General features: G+C 45.0%; 1 protein-coding gene across 1 annotated transcript; it reads right to left on the bottom strand.

Moving 5' to 3' along the window:
- Positions 1 to 404: 404 nt before the first annotated feature.
- Positions 405 to 21,263, bottom strand: CREG2 (cellular repressor of E1A stimulated genes 2). The gene is made up of 5 exons (XM_040267703.1): positions 20,831 to 21,263; positions 18,001 to 18,170; positions 7,174 to 7,287; positions 702 to 5,292; positions 405 to 562 (listed from the first exon to the last, which is right to left on the bottom strand). The coding sequence occupies exons 1-4, from the start codon at positions 21,236 to 21,238 to the stop codon at positions 5,145 to 5,147; spliced, it is 840 nt and encodes a 279-aa protein (XP_040123637.1). The 5' UTR covers positions 21,239 to 21,263; the 3' UTR covers positions 405 to 562; positions 702 to 5,144.
- Between the last annotated feature and the right edge of the window lie 4,060 nt (positions 21,264 to 25,323).

Genomic DNA, 25,323 nt, shown 5'->3' on the forward strand with positions numbered 1-25,323 from the left:
AAATGTGGTTATATCAGCATTTCCAGTCTGCAAATTAACTGCATTATACTCAGAGCTTTAACAAAATCATATCAAGGGACTTCCCTGGAGGCCCATCGGTTAAGACTCAGTGCTCTTAATGCAGGGGGTCTGAATTTGATCCCTGGTCAGGGAAGGAGATCCCACATGCCAAAATCCCACACGTGACAAAGACGTGTGCTGCAGCTGAATTAAAAAAAAAAAAAAGGCCATATCAACAACAGTCACCCAGCTAGTTCTTTTCTTTCTGTTGGAAATGTAACTGCTGACTTATTATGATAGCACCTATTTTCTTATTAATCTAATAATGTCAATCGGTAATATTCCATGAAAGGGCTGTGTAGAAATATTAGACATTTATTTAATTGAGCATGGAAATCATATCTGGAATGAAACAGTGTTTAATTAGATAGACATATCCAGTTGCAAAAATATATTTCACACTCCACATGCATTATGTAGTGCAAACCGTAGCTTGATTATAATTCAATTTTTTTAGCAATTGACTTGGTATAAGCAATCAAATAAGCATCAAGAAATTATTCTTTTTTTTTTGTGGCTGTGTGCCAATAAAACTTTATTTATGGACTATGAAATTTGAATTTCTTATACATTTCATGAAATGTTCATGAAATGTTATTCTTCTTTTGATTTTCTCCCCAACAATTAAAAAGTATAATCACATGGTCAAGTTTTTATTTTCAGAACAGTATTTGATGGTTAAATTATTAAAAATGAAATACAGACTTTCTGGAAAAATTGTAGAAATACATTTCAACTCCAGACAACTCTCTTAGAATGAGTTGACATATACAAGGCTGTATATGTCATGTATATATATGTATACATAAACGGCATATTGAAACAAGTCATATCAGAATTACACTGTCTACATCAACATCATAGATGTGTACAATCATGGAAAATAAAAATGTGTGGGGCAGGATATAGTTTATTCATAGAAACAAAAAGAATCCTTACTGGAGAATGACTGTAAATACAGCTCTTTGCTGTGAACATCAGTGGAGAGTCACTGTGCCCAGACTTGGAGGCCTATATACGCCTGTACCTTAATGTGTTTCTGCCAGAAACTGGAAGACTTCCTCCTTTTCTAAGTGTCCCACATAAAATCCATACAGCAGATTTGTTGAATTCTTGTTAATTTGTATTAAGTTAAATACCTCTTGAAAACTTTGATAGAAATATTCTCCCTCCTCCAAAAAGTGAATAAAGAAAACAAACTGTCGTCTGTTCTGCTAGGCTTTGGCACATAGATCAGTTCTTAACTTGATTAGGAACCAGTGAAAGGACATAAATGTCTTATTTAAGCTAAGCCTTAAATTTTGTTTGTTAAGCTTTTTACTCTGAGAGAATTGTAGATTCTGAGAGAATTGCCAATAATTGTAGATTCACAGGGAGTTGAAAGATTGAATAGGGAGATTCTGTGTGCCTTTTATCTATTTTGCCCGGAGTCTTGCAGAATGATACAGTATCACAACCAGGATTTTGACATTGATACAGACAAGCTAGAGAACATTTCCATCACAGTGAGTACCACTTTTATGACCACACTTGCCTCTCTCCTTCTCCACACTCCTCCCTGGTGACCCTGACCTAGTCTCAGTTTCTCGAATTTTACATTTCAAAATGTTCTATAAATGGAGCTACATGGCACGTAACCTCTGGGGATGGGCTTTTCCACGCAGCATAGTTCTCTGAAGACTCATCCAAGTGGTTGCTTGTTTCGGAAATTATTTTTTACTGCTGTATGGTATTCCGTGGCTTGACTGTATCACAATTTGTTTCACCAGTCACCCGTTAAAGGACATCTGGTTGTTTACCGATTTGGAATATTATGAATAAAAATGCTTTGAACATTCATGTACAAGTTTCTGTGTGAACATAAGTTTGTACCTCTCTGGGATAAATGCCCAGGAGCGCAATTGCTGAGTGGTATGGCAGTCACTTGTTTAGCTCTGTAAAAAACTGTGAGTTGGTTCTCCAGAGCGCCTGTTTGATTTTCCCACCAGCTATAGACTGATCCCATTGCTCTGCATCCTTGCTAACATTTGATGTTGTTACTATAATTTAGCAATTTTGGTAGGTGCCCCATGGTATTTATTGGAGTTTTAATTTGCAGTTCCCTAATGACTGATGATGTTGAATATCTTTTCAGATGTGGTCATCTGCCATAGTATCTTCAGAGGAAGTTTGTTCATGTTCTCCATTGTCTAAGTGGATTTTTTAAAAAACGGTTGAGTTTTAAGCATTCTCCATCTATTCCAGATGGTAGGCTTTTGTTGAATATGCCATTGGCAGGTTTTTCCTCCCAGTAGGTAGCCTGTCTTTTCATTTTCTTAACATGATGATCTTTTCTAGAATGAAAGTTTAAAATTTTGATGAAGTCCAGTTTCTCAAACTTCCCTTTTATGGACTTTTGGCCTTTGGTGTCAAGTCTAAGAAGGCTTAGCTTAGATCAGCCCTAGGTCTCAAAGATTTTCTATTTTTAAAAAATTTTTATGGATTTATATTTCATGTTTAGGGTTATGATCTATTTTAAGTTGATTTTTATTGAAGTATAGTTGCTTTACAATGTTGTATTATTTTCTGCTGTGCAGCAAAGTGAATCGGTTATATGTCTACATGTAGTCCCTCTTCTTTGGATTTCTTTCCCAATCACGTCACTACAGAGCCTTGGGTAGAGTTCCTTGTGCTACACAGTAGGTCATCGTTAGTCATCTATTTGATACATAGTAACGTATATACCTCAATCCCAATCTCCCAGTTCATTCCATCCCCTCCCAGTATCCATACATCCGTTCTCTATGTCTATATGTCTATTTCTGCTGTGCAAATAAGTTCATCTGTATCATTTTTTCCCTAGATTCCACATATAAGTGACATTGTACGTTATTTGTTTTTCTCTGACTTACTTCACTCTGTATAAGTCTCTAGGTCCATCCACGTCTCTTCAAATTGCACAGTTTTATTTTTATGGCTGATTAATACTCTGTTGTATATATGTACCACATCTTCTTTATCCATTTCTCTGCTGATGGACATTTCGGCTGCTTCCACGTCCTATTGTAAACAGTGTTGCTATGAACATCACGGTGTGTGTGTCTTTTTGAATTATGGTTTTCTCTCCTCTTGCCCAGGAGTGGGATTGCTGGGTCATATGGTAGCTCTATTTTTACCCTCAAATTTACTTTATTCTTCTATATTAGACATTGCTATTGTTAAAGAATGCTTTTGTGACTTGACTTTTGATAAATAAAGAATTTTGTGCATTTGACCATGCTTTTATGAATAGGCACTTTAAAATATTTTGACAACTCAAACTCTCTTCATGTCTTACTTTTTAAACAAAAGTGTAGCAATTAATAACACTATTATTTATTTTTTAAGTGAATACTTCCTATATTTTGCAGCCTGTGTTCTTAATGTTTATACAACATATCTAACCCACCAAAGAGGGTTTAGAGTCATATAAAAGGCAGAAAACTGGGTCTTGCTAGATTCCTTATAAATTTCAAATATAAGTGGTCTCAAATGTGTACTCATAGGTCCTTGAAGGTCTTAGGTGTATACAAAGGTATGATGTGGGTGCTCCTGTGTGTAATTTGTAGAAAATTTAAAATCTAAAGAATCAGATTTCAGAGACTTTTCTTTTTTGGTAGAAAATGGTAGCTGATCATCCACAGGTAGGTTAGTCATCACTTTACGGATTTTGCTGATTCAGTGACTGCCTGTGTATTTCAGTAACTCTTTGTCTTGCTCTCAGAACTGGAAGTTGTTCGGGCACCACTCTGTCCATGGTGTGCAGTGCATGCTGGGAGAACCAGAGGCCGTCTGGGGGGCAGTCTGTCCTCTGTGTGCAGCGCGTGCTGGAGTCAGACCCTGGGATGCTGACTTCAGCGCTCTGAGCTTCAGTGTTCTTGCCTGAGAGTGGCAACGATGATGCGTCTCCTTGGTTGTCAGACTCCAGTGAGACGATCCTGTCGAGGGCCTGGCCCACGGATGGGCAGGAAGCATGCCTTCAGCTACTGACTTCTTTCCTCCCTTTTCTTATACGTGGCCTCTTCTTCCTTTCCAGCCTCTCCCTCTCCCCCTCTTCTCTCTACACCACAGACTGAGTACCACTCCCTGTGTCTAAGAGAAGGGGACGCTTTGTCACAGCACCAGGAGAGGGGGTCTGGGGAGCCTGCTGCCAAAGCTGCCCCTCCCTTCACGCACCATCATGACCTGATCATTGCCTAGAACAGGGCTGTGCACCAAACTCAGGGGTTCTCACGTGGTTTGTCACGTTGCAGTGGGGAAAAAGGCTTCATGAGCGACCAGTACATTTTAGCAAATGAGACTCAAGAATGCATCCACCATTCAATAGAGGGATGGTAGTGAAAAAGTGAAAGTGTTAGTCGCTCAGTCAGGTCCAACTCTTTATGATCCCATGGACTTTAGCCTGCCAGGCTCCTCTGTCCATGGAATTTTCCAGGCAACAATACTGGAGTGGGCTGCCATTTCTTTCTCCAGGGGATCTTCTCGACCCAGGGATCAAACCTGGGTCTCCTGCATTGCAGGTGGGATTCTTTACCACTGAGCCAGCAGGGAAGCCCAGCAGGATAGTAGCCCATAGACAAAGATTCCTGCACCCTCACTCTGAACACAAGATGACAGCTTTATGATGAGTATTTAGTTCTTCTGTGGTTGCAATGAGCTTAGAACCAAGACATGGCTTTGGGCACAACAAGCAACAAACATATTCTTATAATACAAAACAATCACGTTGTACATACAGGCATAATTTTTGTTTGAATGGAACAGCAGCTGTCTCAACGTGTCACTATGACAACCAACAATGCTCCCACACAGGTGAGTCTGGCTTGAAAGCACGTGAACAGACTCTCTAGGAGGAGTCGCTGTGTGATCTGGGTATTTGCAAACGGCCACTTCACTCTCCTGCCAGCACAGGGGTCCCTGGTGACCTGCTTTCGTCTTGCTTGCTGTCAGGGTGACAGGCCTGCTGTGAACCCTCCCACAAAGAGACAGCAGTCAACCGCTGTCCGGCAGTGCTGCGTAAAAGGTTTCCATTTTACGCAAGCATCAGGGGCTTTCTTCTCCCTCCATCAGGCGTTTCTGGGAACGGCTCTGAAGTACTCCTCCCTGGAGATGTCAGCTACTCCTCCATACCATTTCTGAAGCCAGATGTGCTCTATCTTCATCTTCATGAAGATCCGTTCATATGGCCGAGGCCACTTTCTCATCACTGGGTGTCTGCAGAAATAAAGACATCGCCAGAGGGGGGCTCTCATTAGAGGGTGCGCCTCTGGAGCACAGGGCCAGACGTAGCCTTGGCCAGGTCACAGGGCCAGACGCCAGGGCTCCTGGGCTTGTGCTCAGCTGCTCAGTCGTGTCTGACTCTCTGCGACCCCATGGACTGTAGCCCCTGCCGGCTCCTCTGTCCCTGGGAGGGCTGGGGTCTGGGACCCTGAACGGAGGGCAGGACTCTCTCATCCCCAGAGGGTGGTGGACAGCGCAAGTCTGGAGCCAGGCAACGTGGTTTGAACCACAGTTTGGCTGCTGATAAACTGGGAAGCCTCAAGCGCTATTTGCCTTCTCCTCACTGGTCATGTGGGGTGAGAGGGATGCTGCTGGGATCACAGGGCTGAGTGGGGAACAGCCAGTGAGGCTCATAAGGAACCTATGTGGAGGAAGTGTTCAGGGGACGTGGGTCATTGTGATCAGGAAGCATCAAGAAAGGCTTAAAATGTCTCTGTATGAGATGTTAAAAGAATTTCGAGTCCTCTCTCTTTTTATTTTGTTGTTTAAAAACTGAGTATTTATTTATTTTCTAAATATCTATTGGGACTTCCCTGGCTGTCCAATGGTTAAGAATCCACCTTCCAATATAGGGGACTCAGGTTCAATCCCTGGTCTGGGAACTAAGATCCCACATGCCTCAGAGCAACTAAGCCCATGAGCTACAACTAGCAAGCAGCTCCAGTGCAGCCAAAATAAATATAAATAAATGTTGTTGTTCAGTTGCTAAGTCATGTTCAATTCTTTGCAACCCCATGGACTGCAGCACGGCAGGCTCCTCCATCCTTCACTATCTCCCAGAGTTTGTTCAGACTCATGTCTGTTGAGTCGGTGATGCTATCTAACCATCTCATCCTCTATCGTCTCCTTTTCCTCTTGCCTTCAATCTTTCCCAGCATCGGGGTCTTTTTCAGTGAGTCAGCTCTTTGTATCAGGTGGCCAAAGTACTGGGGCTTCAGCTTCAGCATCTGTCATTCCAATGAACATTCAGGGTTGATCTCTCAGGATTGACTGATTTGATCTCCTTGCTGTCCAAGGGACTCTTAAGAGTCTTCTCCAACACCACAATTCGAAAGCATCAATTCTTCGGCACTCAGCCTTCTTTACGGTCCAACTCTCACATTCATACATGACTGCTGGAAAAACCATAGATTTGACTAGGTGGACCTTTTTCGGCAAAGTGCTGTCTCTGCTTTTTTATTTTTTGGCATAGTTGGCAAGATGTCTCTGCTTTTTAGTATTGCTGTTTGTTTATTTGGCTGCACCAGGCCTTAGTTATGGTGCGCAGGCTCAGTAGTTGAGCTGCTTGGGTTCAGTTGCCGCACAGCATGTGGGATCTTACTTCCCGGAGCAGAGATCGAACTCATGTCTCCAGCACTGCACACAGATACTTTAAGGCTAAGCCACAGGGGGAAGCCCCTTAAACAGTGAGTGTGTGTCTGTGTGTCTGTATGTGTGTGTGTCTGTGTGTTAGTCGCTCAGTCGTGTCCGACTCTGTGCGACCCCATAGACAGCAGCCCACCAGGCTCCCCCGTCCCTGGGATTCTCCAGGCAAGAACATTGGAGTGGGTTGCCATTTCCTTCTCTAATGCATGAAAGTGAAAAGTGAAAGGGAAGTTGCTCAATTGTGTCTGACTCTTCGCGACCCCATGGACTGCAGCCCACCAGGCTCCTCCATCCATTGGATTTGCCAGGCAAGAGGACTGGAGTGGGTGCCATCGCCTGGGCGGCTCAATAACTCCACAAATATTTGCACACGAAGGAAGACACTTCTGATGCCAGTGTCAGTAACTTTTAAGGGTTTGGTAAGAACAAACACTTAAACCACATACCAACCTTGAAAACATGGCTTGCTTGGCAAATTCTACTTCTTCTGGAGACACTGCAACCATCCGACCAGTGAGCGTTAACCGGGCACAGCGAGGATCTTCTGGGTCCACGATGTTTTTCCTGCATTTGAAGGACATTTTCTAGATATTAAAATGATGCTAGAACATCAGCAGGACATACGAAGGATTTTACTAAAAAGAGAAAGTAATAGCTACATTGCTAGTTATATCATCCAGGTTTTTACATTTTTCTGGAATTACTTGAAAATACTTTGACACATATGATCCAGAAATCCCACTCCTGGGCATATACCCAGAGAAAATCATAATCCAAAAAGATACACACACCCCACTGTTCACTGCAGCACTATACACGATAGCCAAGACAAGCAAACAACCTCAATGTCCTTCGACAGATGGATGGATGAAGATAGGGTCAGGTGAGCGGCGCCGCTGGAGCTGTACAGAGCAGTGAGCTGACTGAGCAGGGGCTCCCGGTGAGGGTCTTGCAGAGCCCTGCCCTGGCCTGTGTGCTCTTGACTAGCACCTTCCAAGTTGTCTCCTGGCCCAAGGATGCAGACTGACATCTAGTGTACACAAACACAACTGTCACACTGGCTGTGTGAAAATACTTTACCTTTTAAATTTTATTGGAACACAGTTGATGTACTGTGTTCCAATAAAATTACTGGAAGGTTGTGTTAATTCCTGCTGTACAGCAAAGTGCTTCAGTTATATATATATATAAAATATTAAAATATTTGATATATTTTATTATTTAAAAATATTCTTTTACATGATGGCTTATCATAGGATAGTGAATACAGTTCCCTGTGCTATACAGTAGGGCCTTGTTGTTTATCCATTCCAAATGTGATAGTTCACATTTACCAACCCCAGGCTCCCAGTCTATCCCTCCCCCAAAACCCTCCCCCTTGGCAATCGCAAGTCTGTTCTCTATGTCTGTGAGTCTATTTCTGCTTTGTAGATAAGTTCATCATGTCATAGCTTAGATTCCACATATAAGTTATATTATATGATGTTCATCTTTTTCTTTCTAACAGATGTGGTACATATATACAATGGAATATTACTCAGCCATAAAAAAGAGTAAAATAATGCCATTTGTAGCAACATGGATAGACAGACCTAGAACTGATCACACTGAGTGAAGTCAGAAAGAGATTTGAGGGGCTTGAGGTGCTGGGAAAAAGTTCTTTTTATTTTATATATTTCTATAGTCTTTGACTATTATAATTATGTAACGCAGAAAAGTGGTTTCCAGGGGCTAGGGGGCAGATAGGGAGTTTGGTAAAGGGGTATGAACTTGCAGCTATAAGATGAAGAAAATCTGAGAATCTAATTTATAACATGGCAACTCTTGTTAACAATGCTATATTGTATAGTTGAAATTTTCTGAGAAGAGAACTTGAATGTTCTCACAAAAAAGATAAACAGGAGGTGACAGACATGTTAATTAACTACATGGTGGGATTTTAAAAAACTTTTTAGTTTGTATTGGCATACAGCCAATTAACCATGTTGTGATAGTTTCAGGTGGACAGCAAAGGGACTCAGCCATACATATATGTGTATCCCTTCTCCCCCAAACTCCACTCCCATCCAGCCTTCCATGTAACGTTGAGCAGCTAACACTGTGTATCCTTGTGGTACCCAGTACATCCTTGTTGGTGACCCATTTTAAATACAGCAGTGTGTACATATGCCAAATTCCCTAACTATCCCTTCTCCCCTTCCTTCCTCCCACTTCCCACAACCATAAGTTCATTCTCTAAATCTGTGAGTGTTTTTTGTTTTGTAAAAGTTCATTCGTATCATTTTTTCTTAGATACCACATATAAGGGATGTCATACGATATTACTCCTTCTCTGACTTACTTCACTCGACGACAGACTGGGTCCATCCCTGTTGCTGCAAATGGCATTATTTCCTTCTTTGTAATGGCTGAGTAATATTCCATTGTGTATATAAACACACACCACACTTTCTTTCACATCTTCTTTATCCATCCCGCAGTTGAGGGCCATTTAGTTTGCTTCCATGTCCTGGCTATTGCAAACAGTGCTATAATGAACACTGAGGTGCTCGTATCCTTTCGGATCATGTTTTTCTCCAAATATATGCGCAGGAATGTGATTGCAGGGTCATATGGGGCTCTAGTTTTATTTTTTTAAGGAATCTCTCTACTCTTCTCCTTACTGGCTGTAAGGTGGTGGGAATTTTTGCACAATGTGTATGTATATCAAATCATCAGGGTGTGTACTTTAAATATCTTATAATTTTGTCAATTATACCCCAATAAAGCTGGGAAAAGACCAAAAAAAAAAAAAAAAAAACGGTCACATACCATTATCTCCTGGTGGGCGGTGAAGGGGTAACTCAGCAGACCTGGGTTCTGAAAGGCCTGTCTTCGGGAGGACCAACCCCCGACTGGCTCCTTGAAGATACCTCTGAGCCCTTGAGAGTCCCTACTTCCTAAGCATGTTTTTGTGCCTGAGGCCCTGGGCCATGCTGGGTCAGCTTGACCTCCTGGGCCCTGAGTCTGAGTAGCTTAGATCGATCATGCCGATGTTGAGACTGCCAAGTGACTGGATTCCAATAAAAACCCTGGATACCAAGGCTCAGGTGAGCTTCCCAGGTTGGCAATATCTTGCACCTATTGTCGCATATCATTTGTGGAAGGATTAAGCGTATCCCCATGTAATTTTAGTGGGAAGGAGCCCTTGGAAGCTCAGGCCTGTTTTTTCCTGGACTTCATTTCATGCACCTTTTGCCCTTGATGACCTTGATCTGTATCCTCTCACTGGAATAAACCATGAGCTGTTGAGTCCTGTGAGTTCTTCCAAGGAACCTGAGGGTGGTCTTGGGACTCCAGGTACAGATGACCAAGGAGACTCTGAGGATGCTCTTTTCAAAGATGGTGTATATCACAAAACGGCGGCTTTGAGGCTTGACTCGTTAGAACTCATTCCTGTCCATTATAACATTAACTTGAGAAAGGTACATTTGTTAAGCAAAACACATGTCTTGCTTATACTTAGGGAACTTGTTTTCACCTGCCTACAAGTTTTTCTTTATTACACACTCTGTTGAGTAATAACAAGAGAAAGAGTGGACACACCCACATAAATTGCTTCATGTGAGAACATTGTGTACCATTTGAAAGTGTTACCATTCACGGTGGTTTTGAACTGCAATAGTGTTGTTGCTGAATTGTGAATTTTTGTAAGATGAAAGAAGGATGGAAGGCAGTCTACATAACAGCTGTAAACACTCAACTGACATTGAAGTTTGTATAAAAACCTGAGATGGATAGGAGAAAGTAAAAATAGTAAATGGGAACTAAATTTACATGTACCCGACAAGACTGTCATCAGTTGTACTGAATTTGTTTGCTATTAAAGCCATTTTTTTCCCCACAAACTTGCTCCTTCATGAAAGCAATGAAATGAGGATTCATAAGTAAGTCATCACAGAAGAACACTGCATTTAAGAAGGGAGCATTTTCCGTCTCCATTGGTGGTGATTACACCAGCTAGAAGAAGATGTGTGTGGGTGTATGTGTGTGTGTTAGTTGCTTAGTCGTGTCCGACTCTTTGCAACCCTAAAGACTGTAGCCCACCAGGCCCCTCTGTCCTTGGGATTCTCCAGGCAAGAACGCTGGAGTGGGTTGCCATGTCCTTCTCCAAAAGGAACTATAGAAAGAAAGAAAGTGAAGTCGCTCAGTCGTGTCCGACTCTTTGTGACCCTGTGGACTGTAGCCTACCAGGCTCCTCCATCCATGGAATTTTCCAGGCAGGAGAACTGGAGTGGGTTGCTATTTCCTTCTCCAAGAAAGAAGATAATGTATTTAAATAGCTAAATTGAAAGCTTTTCATTTACACAGTAGGTAACCCCTCTAAACATCATATAACTTCCTTCCCACTATGATAGGGGGGATAATAGCCCCTGAAAAGGTCCACATACTAATCTTTGAAACATGTGACTGTTACTTTTTTTTTTAACTTTTAGTTTTATATTGGCGTATAACCAATTTACAAAGTTGTGATAGTTTTGGGTGCACAGCAGAGCAACTCAACCATACAAATACATGGATCCATTCTCCCCCAAACTTCCCTCCCCCCCAGGCTGCCACATAACATTGAACAGAGTTCCCTGTGCTGTACAGTAGGTCCTTGTTGGTGACCCATTTTAAACATGGCAGTGTGTACACGTTCACCCCAAACTCTCTAATGTGTCACCTTTCATGGCCAAGGGGACTTAATCGGCTGACCTGGATTATCAACCTGGGATCAGTGTGGTCACAAAGATCCTTAAAAGAGGAAGAGGGAGGCAAAACAGAAGGTTGGAATGATGTGATGGGAAAAAGACTTTCCTGGCCATAGCTGGCTTTGAGTATGGGAGGAGGGGCTGAACCCAGGAGAGAAGAGAGCCTCTAGAAGCTGGAAAAGGCAAGAGAATGAATTTTCCCTGAAGCTTGTTATCTCTTCTTTAGACAAAATATGACATCTTACGAGGGTTATAGAGCAAAATAATGGAAGAGATGTTGCTGGTACTGTTTGGAAGCCTTGAATGGCCTTGCTCTGTCGGACTAGTCCAGGGTTTTTAGGGGCCCACTCTCCTATCTGGGGGTGTTAGCAGGCACAAAGGAACCGCCTGTTCTGCCTTTCTGAACCTCCAGAAGTCTTCTGTACGCCTCTTGTCTCCTGTTTAGTATGCACACAGGCTCCCTAGTCTGAGACACCATCTGCTACTCTTTGACCTCTGACTCTAGCTTAACTTCATTCCTTGGCTCCTAATGGAGCAAGAAAACATCACTATTAAAGATTTTTAATAGTGACTGCTGCCGATTTTGCATTTGTGCATCTCTGTGTGACTGAGGTTGAGGTGGTGGTGATATGGAGGGGAGCAAATTCATCTCAGGAAGGGTCACTTTTTCTTTTCAAATAGGCTTTTTTTTTAATATCTTGGCCAAATTTATGTATGTATTTATTTTTACTTTTTGTCATGTGGCATGTGGGATCTTAGTTCCCTGACCAGGGAACCCATACCCCCTGCCTTGGGAGCACAGAACCTTAGCCACTGGACACCAGGGAAGTCCAACACTATTGTTTTTTTAAAACAGTCTGTTCTGGAATAACTATGAAAGTTATTTGGGTTCATCTGCAGGCCCTTCTGGAGAAGGCAATGGCACCCCACTCCAGTACTCTTGCCTGGAAAATCCCATGGACAGAGGAGCCTGGTAGGCTGCAGCCCATGGGGTCTCTAGGAGTCAGACATGACTGAACAACTTCACTTTCACGCATTGGAGAAGGAAATGGCAAGCCACTCCAGTGTTCTTGCCTGGAGAATCCCAGGGATGGGGGAGCCCAGTGGGCTGCCGTCTATGGGGTCGCACAGAGTCAGACACGAATGAAGCGACTTAGCAGCAGCAGCAGCAGGCCCTTCCAGCCTCTATTTTTTGAGACTCTGAACAAGTTGGTCCATTTTCATGCTGTTGATGCCATTTCCACTCCTGTTTGATGTTCTTATCCACGACTTCTCTGAGTTTCTTGGGATGAAATCGTCGTCATTTGGAAGCCTTGACCGTGTGTCTTTGTAGGACAGGCTGTTACATTTCTGTGTGTGTCTTGGGCTAGGATTTTCTCTGATCCACCATCAAATCTTGTGATTCAATAGACTCCAGAGGGACACGTGCAGAGGGACAGGACATACAAAAGGGGGAGCTAGGTCCACTTCCAGGCAGGAGAGCAGCAGGGATGCCAAAAACTGTTCACTCTAATGGACAAATCACGATTTCACAGGACCATTCAATTTACAACCCACTTGTCTGCAGTTTTCACCTTTCTCTATCATTTTGCCATGCTAAGAATATATTAAAATTTATATGAATTGATTGCATATCAGATGTGAGTCATTTTAATATCTATATTTTAAAAACATGTATGTTAAAAATAGGAACAATCATGACTCCCTCAAAATACCAATGAGAGCCTTAGCATATGTCAGAATGAATTACCATGTTTCTCTCCACTCTTGCAAATGCACTGAGACTGTACATCCATCCGTGGTGGGCTGAATAAAGCCTCCCCACAAAGATGTCCACGTCCTAGTCCCAGAACGTATGACTGTTATTTACATGGCAACAAGGACTTCATAGATATGATTAAGTTAATGACTGTGAGATGAGAAGTTTATCCTGGATTATCTGGATGGGCCCAAGGTAAACCCAAGGCTCCTTAGAGAGGGAGGCAGAAGATCAGATTAGAGGACATGTGCTCAGTCGCTCAGTGTTTGACTCTCTGTGACCCTATAACCACAGCCCTCTTCTGTCCATGGGATTCTCCAGGCAAGAATACTGGAGTGGGTTGCCATGCCTTCCTCCAGGGGATCTTCCCGGCCCAGGGATTGAACACACGTCTTCTGCATCTCCTGCATTGCAGATGGATTCTTTGCCCACTGAGCCACCTAGGAAGCCCAGGAGAATGCAGTGCAGGTAACAGCATTCAGTGCAATATGGCCTGAGATGGGAGTCGAGCGAACTGTACCAGCAGAGACATTCACATACTAATAGGTGGACGGAACAGAATAGAGCCCGGAAAGAAACCCATACCCTATGGTCAACTCATCTTTGACAAAGGAGGCAAAAATATACAATGGGGAAAAGACAGTCTCACATAAATCAGTGAAGTTAGAACACTCCCTCACACTACACATAAAAACAGATTCAGAGTGTTTTAAAGACCTAAATAGAAGACATGACACCATAAAATTCCTCGAAGAGAACATAGCCAAAGCATTCTTGGATATAAATTGCAGCATTTTTTCTTAGCTCAGTCTCCCTAGGCAAAAGAAACAAAAACAAAAATAAACAAATGAGACCTAATCAAACGTAAAAGTCTTTTGCACAGCAAAGGAAACCATCAACAGAATAAAAAGACAACCTGTGGACTGGGAGAAAATATTTGTGAATGATGTGATTGACAAGGGGTTAATCTCCAAAACATACAAACAACTCATGAAATTCAATGTCAAAAAGACAAACAACCCAGTCAAAAAATGGGCAGAAGACCTAAATAAATATTTCTCCAAAGGAGACATGCAGATGGCTAACAGGCACATGAAAAGATGCTCAGTGTCGCAGATTATTAGAGAAATACAAGTCAAAACCTCAGTGAGGTATCACCTCACACTGGTCAGAATGGCCACCATCAAAAAATCTACAACTAATAAATGCTGGAGAGGGCTTGGAAAAAAGGGAACCCTCCCGCACTGGTGGTGGGAATGTAATTGGTGCAACGACTACAGAGTATGCGGGTTCCTTAAAAAACTAAACAGAGACTTATGACATGATCCAGCAACCCCACTGCTGGGCGTATATATGGAAAAGACAAAAGCTGCAATTCAAAAAGATACATGTAGGCCGAAGTTCACAGTGGCACTATTCACAATAGGCAGACATGGCAACAATCTAAGTGTCTGTCGACAGGTGAACGGATAAAGTTGCAGCACATGGGTACAATGGACTATTATGCAGCCAGAAAAAGAGTGAAATAATGGCATCTGCAGCGACATGGATGGACCTTGAGGGCATTACTCTAAGCCAGATAAAGGCAAATGCTGCATGATATCCTTATACGTGGAGGCTAGAAAGGCCGAACACACTGAAACAGATTCAGCGGTGGTTATGAGAGTCTAGGGGCTTGGGAACTGGGGAGATGTTGCTCAGAGAGCACAGATTTGCAGTCAGAAGACGACTAGGTCCTGGAGATCTAAAAGCACAGGGATCATACTCAGCATTGTTGTTTTTCAGTCATTCCGTCATGTCCGACCCTTTGCGACCCCACGGACCACAGCACGCCAGGCTTCCCTGTCCTTCACCATCTCCCTGAGCTTGCTCAAACTCATGTCCATTGAGTCATTGATGCCATCCAACCATCTCATCCTCTGTTGCTCCCTTCTCCTCCTGCCCTCCATCTTTCCCAGCATCAGGATCTCTTCCAGTGAGTTGGCTCTTCGCATCAGGTGACCAAAGCACTAGAGCTTCAGCATCAGTCCTTCCAATGAATATTCAACATTAGTGTGTTATAAATGTCAAAGTTGCTAGGAGACTAGGTCTTAAATGTTCTCACCACAAAAAAGAAATGATAATTATGTGATGTGATCAAGTTGTTAGCTAGGACTGCAGGGGTAACATATTGTAATACATAAATGTATCAAATCAACATGTCAATTATCACAGTTTTTAAAAAAGGACTTCTGAGCTACTTGCCAAACACATACATCAGCTTAGATGACAAGTTTTCAGGTTAAAGCTCTCACTTAATAGAGTTAGTTGCTCAGTCCTGTCTGATTCTTTGTGACCCCATGGACTGTAGCCCACCAGGCTCCTCTATTCATGGAATTCTCCAGGCAAGAATACTGAAGTGGGTGGCCATTCCCTTCTCCAGGGGATCTTTTCAACCCAGAGATCGAACCTGTGTCTCCTGCATTGAAGGAGGGCCTAAACCACATATTAAGTCAATTATTAATTATTAGGGGTCATTAGCTTAATTATTAGGGATCATATTAACTATTAGGGATCAGCCATTATTTTTATTCTGAGAGGTAGGTGGAGCTCTCAGGCAGGGTCTCCTAGGCCATATTCAGGATTTTGTTATCTTTTCCTAATGAAAGAGTTTAGGTGGGAGAATCTTAGGATCTTGTGGATCTTGTCTGGGTTTTGAAAGATGCCCAGGTAGAGCACTGGGTCAGCTGAACTGCCTCCAGCTGGATGGATGGATCTCCATTGTCAGCTCCAGCGCAGGGAGCGGGGGTGGGGCACGGAGTGGCAGGAGTCGGGGGCTGGGGGGGGTGGGTGAAGGGTGGGGGTGGGGTGTAAGCAACAGGGCCTTATCCAGGCTGCATTTTATGGCGCATTGTTGCTCTGATTATTACCACCTCCCTCCCCCAAAGAAGCACTTCCCTCGTGGCTCAGCAATAAAGAATCCTCCTACAATGAAGGTGACTCGGGTTCCATCCCTGGGTCAGGAATATCCCTTGGAGAAGGACATAGCAACCCATTCCAGTATTCTTGCCTGGAGAATCCCATGGACAGAGGAGCCTGGTGGGCTAGGGTCCATGGGGTTGCAAAGAGTCAGACATGAGTGAAGCGACTGAGCATGCCCCTTAAGAACTGACATCTGTTCACTTAATATGTTTTTCATGCTTTGCATAAAGAAGTACAGCAGTTTGGAGCTGGGAGGAATTTTACCTGAGTTCCTAAAGCATCACTACATTACAGGTGAAGACAACTGAGGCTCTGGGGGTGAAGGGACTCTCCCGAGGTCTCCTGGCACCTCTGCTACTCCTGTGGGGGTGTCCCTTCCATGCATCCCCCTCCAGAAGCTAGCTGGGTGCAGACATCTCCCTAGCAGCACCACATTTTTATTTCAGACAAAGGTATTACAGTGTTCCATTTTTGCCTAACTGTCCTTTCTTTTAGAGAGTTGTCTTTTTAAAAAGAAGTTAACATTTATTTATTTTAAAACATGTATTTATTTATTCCGCTGTGCTGAGTCTTTTAGTTTCAGCATGTGGGATCTAATTCCCTGGCCAGGGATCAAACGTGGGCCCGCTGCACTGGGAGTGTAGAGTCTTAGCCACTGGACCACCAGGGAAATCCCTAGAAAGTTTTTGAGAAAGTGATTTTAGGGACTCTGGGTCTTCATCGCGCATGCCTCATGGGGGCAGGTAGAAAAACACTAAATAGACTCTGTGCAGCCTGTTCCTGGGGGACAAACCACTGGTTCTTCCTTCTCTGCCCTCTCCTCCCCACCTCCACCTTTGCCATCACAAGAGCTGTCATTTACTCACCCGTGTTTTGCAAGACACTCAAATCTTTCCAACCCTCCCCATCACCCTAGGAGGTAGAAACTGCTATTTCCATTTCACAGATGAGGAAATGGAGGCTCCCAAAGTTCAATAACTTTGAGCCCCAAATCACACACCTCATGAATGGTAGAATTCTATGGATCTGATTCCATGGCTTATAATACGTTCTTAGAACATATGTTGCCAACGTATCTGGAACACACTGGCACTAGACTTTTATAGGTTTTTTTTTTTTTTTGGCTGTTCGAGTTGGCATGGTGGGATCTTAGTTCCCCAACTGGGGATCCCCCTGTGTTAGAAGCACAGAGTCTTAACTGCTGGACCACCAGGGAAGTCCCTGGCATTAGACTCTAAAAAAATATATTTTAAAATATTTTATTTATTTGACTGTGCTGGGTCTTAGCTGTGGCATGCAGGATGTAGTTCCCCGACCAGGGATCAAACTCAGGCCTCCTGCTTTGGGAGTTCAGAGTCTTAGCCTGTGCACCATCAGGGAAATTCCCCCAGCACTAGACTTCTAATTGCTTGAAATGATCTGTATTTTAAACCAAGATCAGCTTCACATTTCAGTTTCATGTCTTCCGAAGGTGTGTCTTAGGGACATAAAACAGAAACGTGAAAACCCATTTGGAAGCTGCCTAAGTGGTTACAATCATTGCCATCCTCAGAATAAAGTTGTTGCTTCGATAATTTTTTTCAAAACAAAAAAGAACCTTCAAAACTACCCAGTTCATCGCTTAATTCCATAGATGATGAAAGCAGCATGGAGACCCCAGTGCCTTGGCCACAGTCTTGGAGCCTGGTGAGACCAACAGCCAGTACCAGAAACAGCCCTGGTCGAGTGGTGAGGAATGGCTTTGCATCTCAGGGCCCCATGAACGCCACAACCTCCCTGCCTTGTGTGGAGGAGCTGGGCGAGGGAGGCCAGGCCCTTGCCTACCTGCAGAACTCTCCTTCAGATTCTGGCAGCAGGAGTGAGGCCATGGGGTTCTTCATCAGATCGGCCACCAGGAGGTCCTTGGGTGTCACGTAGAAGAAAGGAATCCCTGTACTGTTGTCGAAGGGGCCATCACTGATGGGCAGGCAAGTCCCAAATGGCAGGCCTGGGATCTAACAAACATCAAGGAAGAAAAAAAAAACAAGGCCTCTTCAATACAGGGCTGTGGACTGACTTGAGCTGGGAGCTAAGTCTGTGTCTCTGACCAGAAAATAGAGCACTGGGGATGCAAAGACAGTATGACATCACCACGGTTTTGACAGGTCATAAACCCAGGCAGAGTGGTTCCCAATCTATCCACCGTACACGTTGATGGCTTCATGATTTCTATAGAGGAGCTTAGCAGTGGCACCTGCGGATGGGGGTTGGTGAGGGAATTATTCTTGAAGCTTCAGAAAAACAGCAAACACATTGTATTGGGACTTCCCTCGTGGTCTAGTGGTTAGGACTCCATGCTTCCACATGGGGGCCCAGGTTCGATCCCTGGTCTGGGAACTAAGATCTCACATGCCATGTGGTGTGGCCCAGAACAAACCAAAAAATTAAGGGACAAAATAAAAAACTAATTAATTAAAAACCACTCTATTAAATTGAAAGTTATTTGGGGGAAAGGCAATGAAATTCATGGAGGGGTGGAGGGTTACTTTTAAAGACCTTTCTCGCAAGCTGCCCCGGGAATCCCACTGCCTTCACCACCTGCCCCAAATTTTTGGCAACGCTGGGGATAGAATTTAAATCTCATATCTTACCTGGTCTTTGGAATCCAGGAACTTTTTGTTACAGTTTCCTTTTGGGTTATACCACTTCCTCACTTATCACTCATATATTTTATTGTAGTAAGTAATACTTCACTCATATAATTCAGTAACTTAAGGGAATTTGTTTCTTACCCTGTTAGCATCAAGGAAGACACAGAAGCATGCAAAAGCAATTTTTGTTCACGATCATTCAGTACAGCAGGTGAAATTCTCAGACATACACACAAATATTTCTCAGATTTTTCCCAAGCCCTGCTGGGTCCACATTACAACCTTTATAGAGTGTGTTTCTCACTGTTACTTAGCTCAGCACTCGGGGGCTGTCTTTGAAGCATCACTTAACAACAGTATGTAGAATTATGATAAGGGGTGGCTTTAACCTTTGAAGAAATCCTACAAAATGGTAACATGTCATTACCAGATCCTGTCTTCAGCTGGTCATTCATAAACTTTGTGATGGGGTCACAAAGAGTCAGATACGACTGAGCGACTGAACTGAACTGATTTACACACTGGCTGGTCATGCTGGCACACATGCCAGGCACATAGTAAATGTTCTCTGAATTTATTGGATGTGGTGTAAATGTCAATAGTGGAAAAGGGAACTACTAACAAGGCTAAGAAAAGGAATGTTGAAAGTCATAATATCTTTGAATACTTTGGCATTAGACTTTTAATTGCTGAGAGTGATCTATGTTTTAAACCAAGATCAGGTTCATATCCTCTGAAGGTGTGTCTTAGGAGCAAAAGATATTGCTGTGAAAAACTATTTGAAGGCTGTAAGAGACATTAAGATCATCACCATCATCAGAATAAAGTTGTCACTTAGATTCTTTTTTTTTTCCAAAGCATAAAAGGACCTCTTCAGAACTACCTAGTCCAATACAATTTCATAGATGAGGAAAGCGAAGTGAAGGACCCAACGACTTAGCCACAGAACCTTCCCCCGCCCCCCTACCCCATGACCTACAAACGTCATAATAAAATAAACTTTTTTTGCATTAAATAAATAGGGGTTCAAATTACTGCCCTGTAATAAAACCCTTACAATTAACTCTTTTTAAAATTTTATTAATTTATTTTAATTGGAGGATAATTACTTTACAATATTGTGATTGTTTTTGCCATATGTCTCTTTTTTAAAGTTTTTTTTTTTTTAAAGTGGACTGTTTTCACTTACTGAATTTGTTACAATATTACTTCTGTTTTTTGTCTTTTGGGGCACAAGGCAGGTGGGATCTTGGCTGCCCGTCAGGGATGGAACCACACCCGTTGCACAGGAAGGCCAAGTCCCAACCACTGGACCACCGCTGGACTCCTTGCATCTATCTCAACAGCCCTAAAAGCTTTATGGAGAGTGTTCATGTAGGAATGCTACATCCTCATCAAGTATCCATGTTATTTCAGCTTCAGATGGAATCATGTCTAACAGGTGAATAAAATAACCTGTGAACTGAAGGATGAGAGCTGCAGCTGGTGACAGCGCTGTCGCTCCAACACTCACAGCTTCGGCACAGTAAGCCTTCTTCCCAGAACAATTCTCGAATGCCATGGTTTTAAATGTAAATTTCCACCAAAGCCACTGTTCTGGAGTCAGCAGGTGACAGGGCAATTCCGGTCGGCGGCGGGCAGGAATGGGGCTGGACGCGGGGAGGGGCTGGTGTCCCACTTGGCGATGCCAAAGGCGGCTCCGGGTTCTTTTGTCCAGGCCTCTGGTCAGGCGTGGTGATTTACACCCCTTCTTTGGCCATTTCAAGACCGCGCTTCGGTCCTCATCCACCTGGCAGGAAGCCTGCTTGTCCTTCCCTCACCGCCCCCCACCACCCCCGTCCCCGGTTTGCCTGGGTAACCGAAGCAAAATATGCTTTCATTAATTACACGCTGCCCACCCCGATCCAGACCCCCGCGCGCGTCTGCTAGACCTGGATCGGAGTACCGGAGTGGCCCCAGGCTCTCCGGGTCCCCGGGGCGCGCCAGGCACGCCCCTGCACGCGGCTCCGGCGGGGGCGGCTTACCTTCTCGTGGGCGGACACGGTGGCCAGACAGCCCCAGGCGCTGGCGTGGGCCAGGAAGCGGGCGATGCCCGGGCGCAGCCTCGCGCCGCCCTCGCGCGGGTAGGAGAACATCCCGGGCGGCGCGGGAGGCGGCCTGGCGCGGGCGGCGCCCTCCGGGGGAGGCAGGTGTGCGTCCTCCTTGTGCGCCGAGGCCGGGAAGCTCCGCTGCCAGAGGCTGCCCGAGTCCCCCAGCAGCGCGGGCAGCGTCTCCTCCGTGGAGGCTTCGTCCAGCTCCTCGTCCACCTCGTTGGTGACGGCCCAGGACACGGAGCTCACGATCACGTAGCCCGCGGCCGGGGACAGCAGGGCGCCACACCACAGCAGCCAGGACAGGCGGGGCCCGGGCTGGAGGCCGCGGCGCCGCGACATCTTGCGGAGCGCGCGGGGCCCCGGAGACCCCGAGAGGCACGCGCCGCCCCCGCCCCGGGTGCCCGGGTGGGGCCCCGGGCGGTCCTCGCAGCCGCGCGCTGCGCTGGGAGGTGGGGCTCCCGCACGCACTGCAGCCCCGGTGCGCAGTCCTCTCTGCGCGCCTGCCGGGGCTGCGCTCCTTTTCCGGGTGGATGGCACGGCGTTCTGCAGCCAGACGCGGGGCCGCTGAGGTCCCGGCTCAGCGCCCTCCTCCACTCACCAACTGTGCGGCCCTGCCGAGTCACGTAACCTCTCTGTGCCCGGTTCCTTCATTAGGAAACACAGAAAACAGTCTCTACCGTCGCGTGGATGAGGGATGGGAGGATGAAAGCGGTTAATGTTTGGAGAGGTTTAGGCCAGTGCGTGGCGTGAAGCAAGCGCTCTGTGCTGTGAAATAGACAAGAGGCAGGGGTGGTTGTCGTTTGGTCGAGGAGGAAGCTGAGCGAAGGGGGATGGTAAGATGAGTCTTACCAAGTCTTCTGGGGCCAAAGCCCTGTCTCTTGCTCTGTAAGGACCGTGATCGTCTTACACTTGGCCACCAGTTCATCTACAACTGGAAGTAGTAAAGAACCCACCTGCAGGACTGCAAGTTCCATGCCTGAGTGAGGAGGATCCCCTGGAGGAGGGCACAGGCAACTGGCTCCAGTATTCTTGCCTGGAGAATTTCACGGACAGAGGAGCCTGGCGGGCTACAGTCCATGGGGTCGAAAAGAATGAGACACGACTGAGCACAGAGGACATCTAAAATCATAGTCAAATTGCTCACTACTTACACGTTGTGGCCAGAGCAGCAGATAGGGATCGCAAGTGGTCGACGCACAGTTTGGGGAAAAGAAACTAGAGACAGAATTACAGTTTGAAAGATGGGACCAGGGGACTCAAGACCTCTTGGGTCTGGAACCCTGTTCCTCGGGCCCACATCACTTTTATTCAGTGTCTTGGCAAGCAGGAAGCATCTGTTGTGCTAAGATGAAGTCAGCCTCCTGTGTCCCCGGTCACATCTCCCATTTTATTGATTACTTTAAACGATCTTTGTTATTTTCTTAACAAGGGCTGTCACCTAGCTGGAGGTCGTAAACCAACATATGCCTTGGGAAAACATCTTAGTGTGTGCACAAGCAACGTTCTGAACTTGCGTTGACCCGGTGTTCCAAGGTTCACACTATGTTTTTCTTTAGCCTCTCAGGGTATGCCAACCCCAACTGATCAACCCGATATACTTTTATTTGGGTTATGCTGTATTGTTATATTTTGCTTTTATTCTTTTCCCATGGTGATTTTCTCAAGGCTTAGCCAGAGCAACAGGTGGCTGACTATTAACCCCTGCACTTATACACTAAAATAAAGGTGAGGGACTTTCCTAGTGGTCTGGTGGTTGGGACTTCCAGCTCCCATGCAGGGGGCCCTAGTTTGGTCCCTGGTTGAGGAACTGGATCACACATGTCTCACCTGTAAGTTCATATGCTTAACCGAGCATGTGAACTCTTGATTATCCGTGTGGGTCAGCTGAGACCCTGGCACAGTCTGATAGAGAGAGGGAGAATAAATGCCTGCACCCAGAGAGAATGTGGCCAGGATGGTGTGACAGAGGACTGTATGAGAGGACCACTATGTAAAAACAGTCTCTGACTGATGGGTGGCATCACTGACTCAATGGACATGTGTCTGAGCAAACTCCAGGGGATAGGAAAGCACAGGGAGGGCTGGTGTGCTTCGATCTGTGGGGTCACAAAGAGTCAGACACGACTGAGCCGCTGAATAACAACTGATGGATGGGAATTTGACTTGTTTCCAGTAATAGAGTTCTATGAACAGTCTTGTATGCCGGTGTTTCGGTATCATCTACGCCCTGTCTCACTTCTCTCGGCCCCTTTGTTTCCTCCGGTTGTTGCTGTGGTGACTGTCTAATGGGGTACAGACGGCATCAGGTCACCTCAGCAGTCTGCATGCCCCTTGCTTTCTGCCTCAGGGCCTCCATGCCAGCTGCCGCATGGAACATCAGTAGGGTTTGGCTGAGCAATGTGGAAACCCACAGTTGCAGAACATTAATCCCCACTGGGACAACCTTTGACCAGTGGGTTTAGGAACCAGAGGATGAATGCTCCCCACTTCCAAGTTGCAGATGGATGATTCTGAAGGTCACGCTACACAGTTTCTTGGAGGGTCTCCAACAAGGCTGAGCCCTGCTCACAGTGGTAAGCAGCTCAGTGATGCTCCCCTGGAGTGGCTCTCCTTCCACCATATCCCCGTAATTCTGGCCGGTGCCCTCCGCTGTGGTTCTGCAGGACCACATCCCAAAGCGAGCACCTACGTCAAGTCCGCTTCTTAGACTCAGTTCCTGGGAGGAAGCCAAGCTCAGGCCCAGGTGCGCACACACAGGGGTTCTCTAGAGAACATACCTTGCGGTGGAGTTGCGGGTCTAGGCCACAAGTGTGTTTCACTTTATTATATAACGTCACACTGATTTCCTGAGTGATTGTATCAGTTTATCACTAGCATTAGTGTGTGCTGATATCTGCTGCTGCATATTCTCATTGGCATATTCTTGTTAGGTTCTCTAACCGCCCCCTGCAATCTGTGGATGAGTAATGATAAGTCATTTTTAAAAAATGTTTGATTTTTGTTTTTTGGCTGTGCCACACAGCATGTGGGATCTTCCTTCCTCAACCAGACATTGAACTTGTGCTCCCTGCATTGGAAGGGTGGAGTCTTAATCTTGGGACCACCAGAGAAGTCCCTGATAACTCATTTTTATTTTAATGGCTCATGTGGTTCATTGCCTTCTCATACATGTGTTGGTCAGTTGGATATTCTCATTTTGTGAAATGCCTGTTAATACCTCTTGTCTGTTTTTATTGGGTTGTCTGTGTTTTCTTGTATTGATTCATAAGAATTAATTTTATTTCCTATGTTCCCGGTTTTGGGTGTTGTGTTACAAATTGTCTTTGGCCTGTGGTGATGGTTAATTTCATGTGTCAGCTCCGCTGGAGAAAGAGATGCCCAGATAGTTGGTAAAATGTTATTTCTGGGTGTGTCTGTATTACTGGGAGAGATTAGCATTTGAATCAGATTGAATAAAGAGCATCACACTCACTGATGCAGTGGGCATTATCCACTGAGGACCTGAACAGGACAGAAAGGCAGGGGGAGGGCCGATTTGCTCTCTGCCTGATCGCGACACCCTTGTGCATTTGCCCTTGGACATTGACACTCTTCGTTCTGGAGCCTTTGGACTCGGGCTGGGACCCATTGTATTGCTTCCCTTGGTTCTCAAGCCTTTGAGTTGTCAGCTGTCTGTTTCGAGAGCCCACAAGCCTCACAGACCAGCTGGTACCTGATCTGGTGGTGCTTGCCAGGCTCTAGAACTATGAGAAAATAAACTTCTGTTGTTTAAGCCATCAGTCTGTGGTATATTAGATGGATACCATAAATACACTGAAATTGGCTTATCCGCTCTCCCATGGATGCTGGGAGGGCTTGGGGGCAGGAGGAGAAGGGGACGACAGAGGATGAGATGGCTGGATGGCATCACCGACTTGATGGACATGAGTCTGAGTGAACTCCGGGAGTTGGTGATGGACAGGGAGGCCTGGCGTGCTGCAGTTCATGGGGTCACAAAGAGTCGGACACGACTGAGCGGCTGAACCGAACTGAACTGATGGATGGTTATTAGTATTGTTTTCAGGTATTATCTATTATGACTAAAGTTGCTATAAACCCTCTTTACAAGTCTTTTTGTGAATATATGTTTTCTTTCCTTTGGGTAAGTACTTAGGAATGAAATAATTTGGTCCTAGAATAGGTATATGTTTAATTTTATACAGAATTTTCTGTTCTGGTATGAATATTTGTGCCCACCAAATGCACATGTTGAAGTTCTAACCCCTAAGGGATGATATCTGGAGGTGGGGCTTTTTGAAGGTAATTAGGGTTAGATTAATGTGGTCCACTGGAGAAGGGAATGGCAAGCCACTTCAGTATTCTTGCCTTGAGACCCCATGAACAGTATGAAAAGGCAAAATGATAGGATACCAAAAGAGGAACTC

The sequence above is a fragment of the Oryx dammah genome, unplaced genomic scaffold (assembly GCF_014754425.2).
Source record: "Oryx dammah isolate SB20612 unplaced genomic scaffold, SCBI_Odam_1.1 HiC_scaffold_25, whole genome shotgun sequence".
NCBI lineage: Eukaryota > Metazoa > Chordata > Mammalia > Artiodactyla > Bovidae > Oryx > Oryx dammah.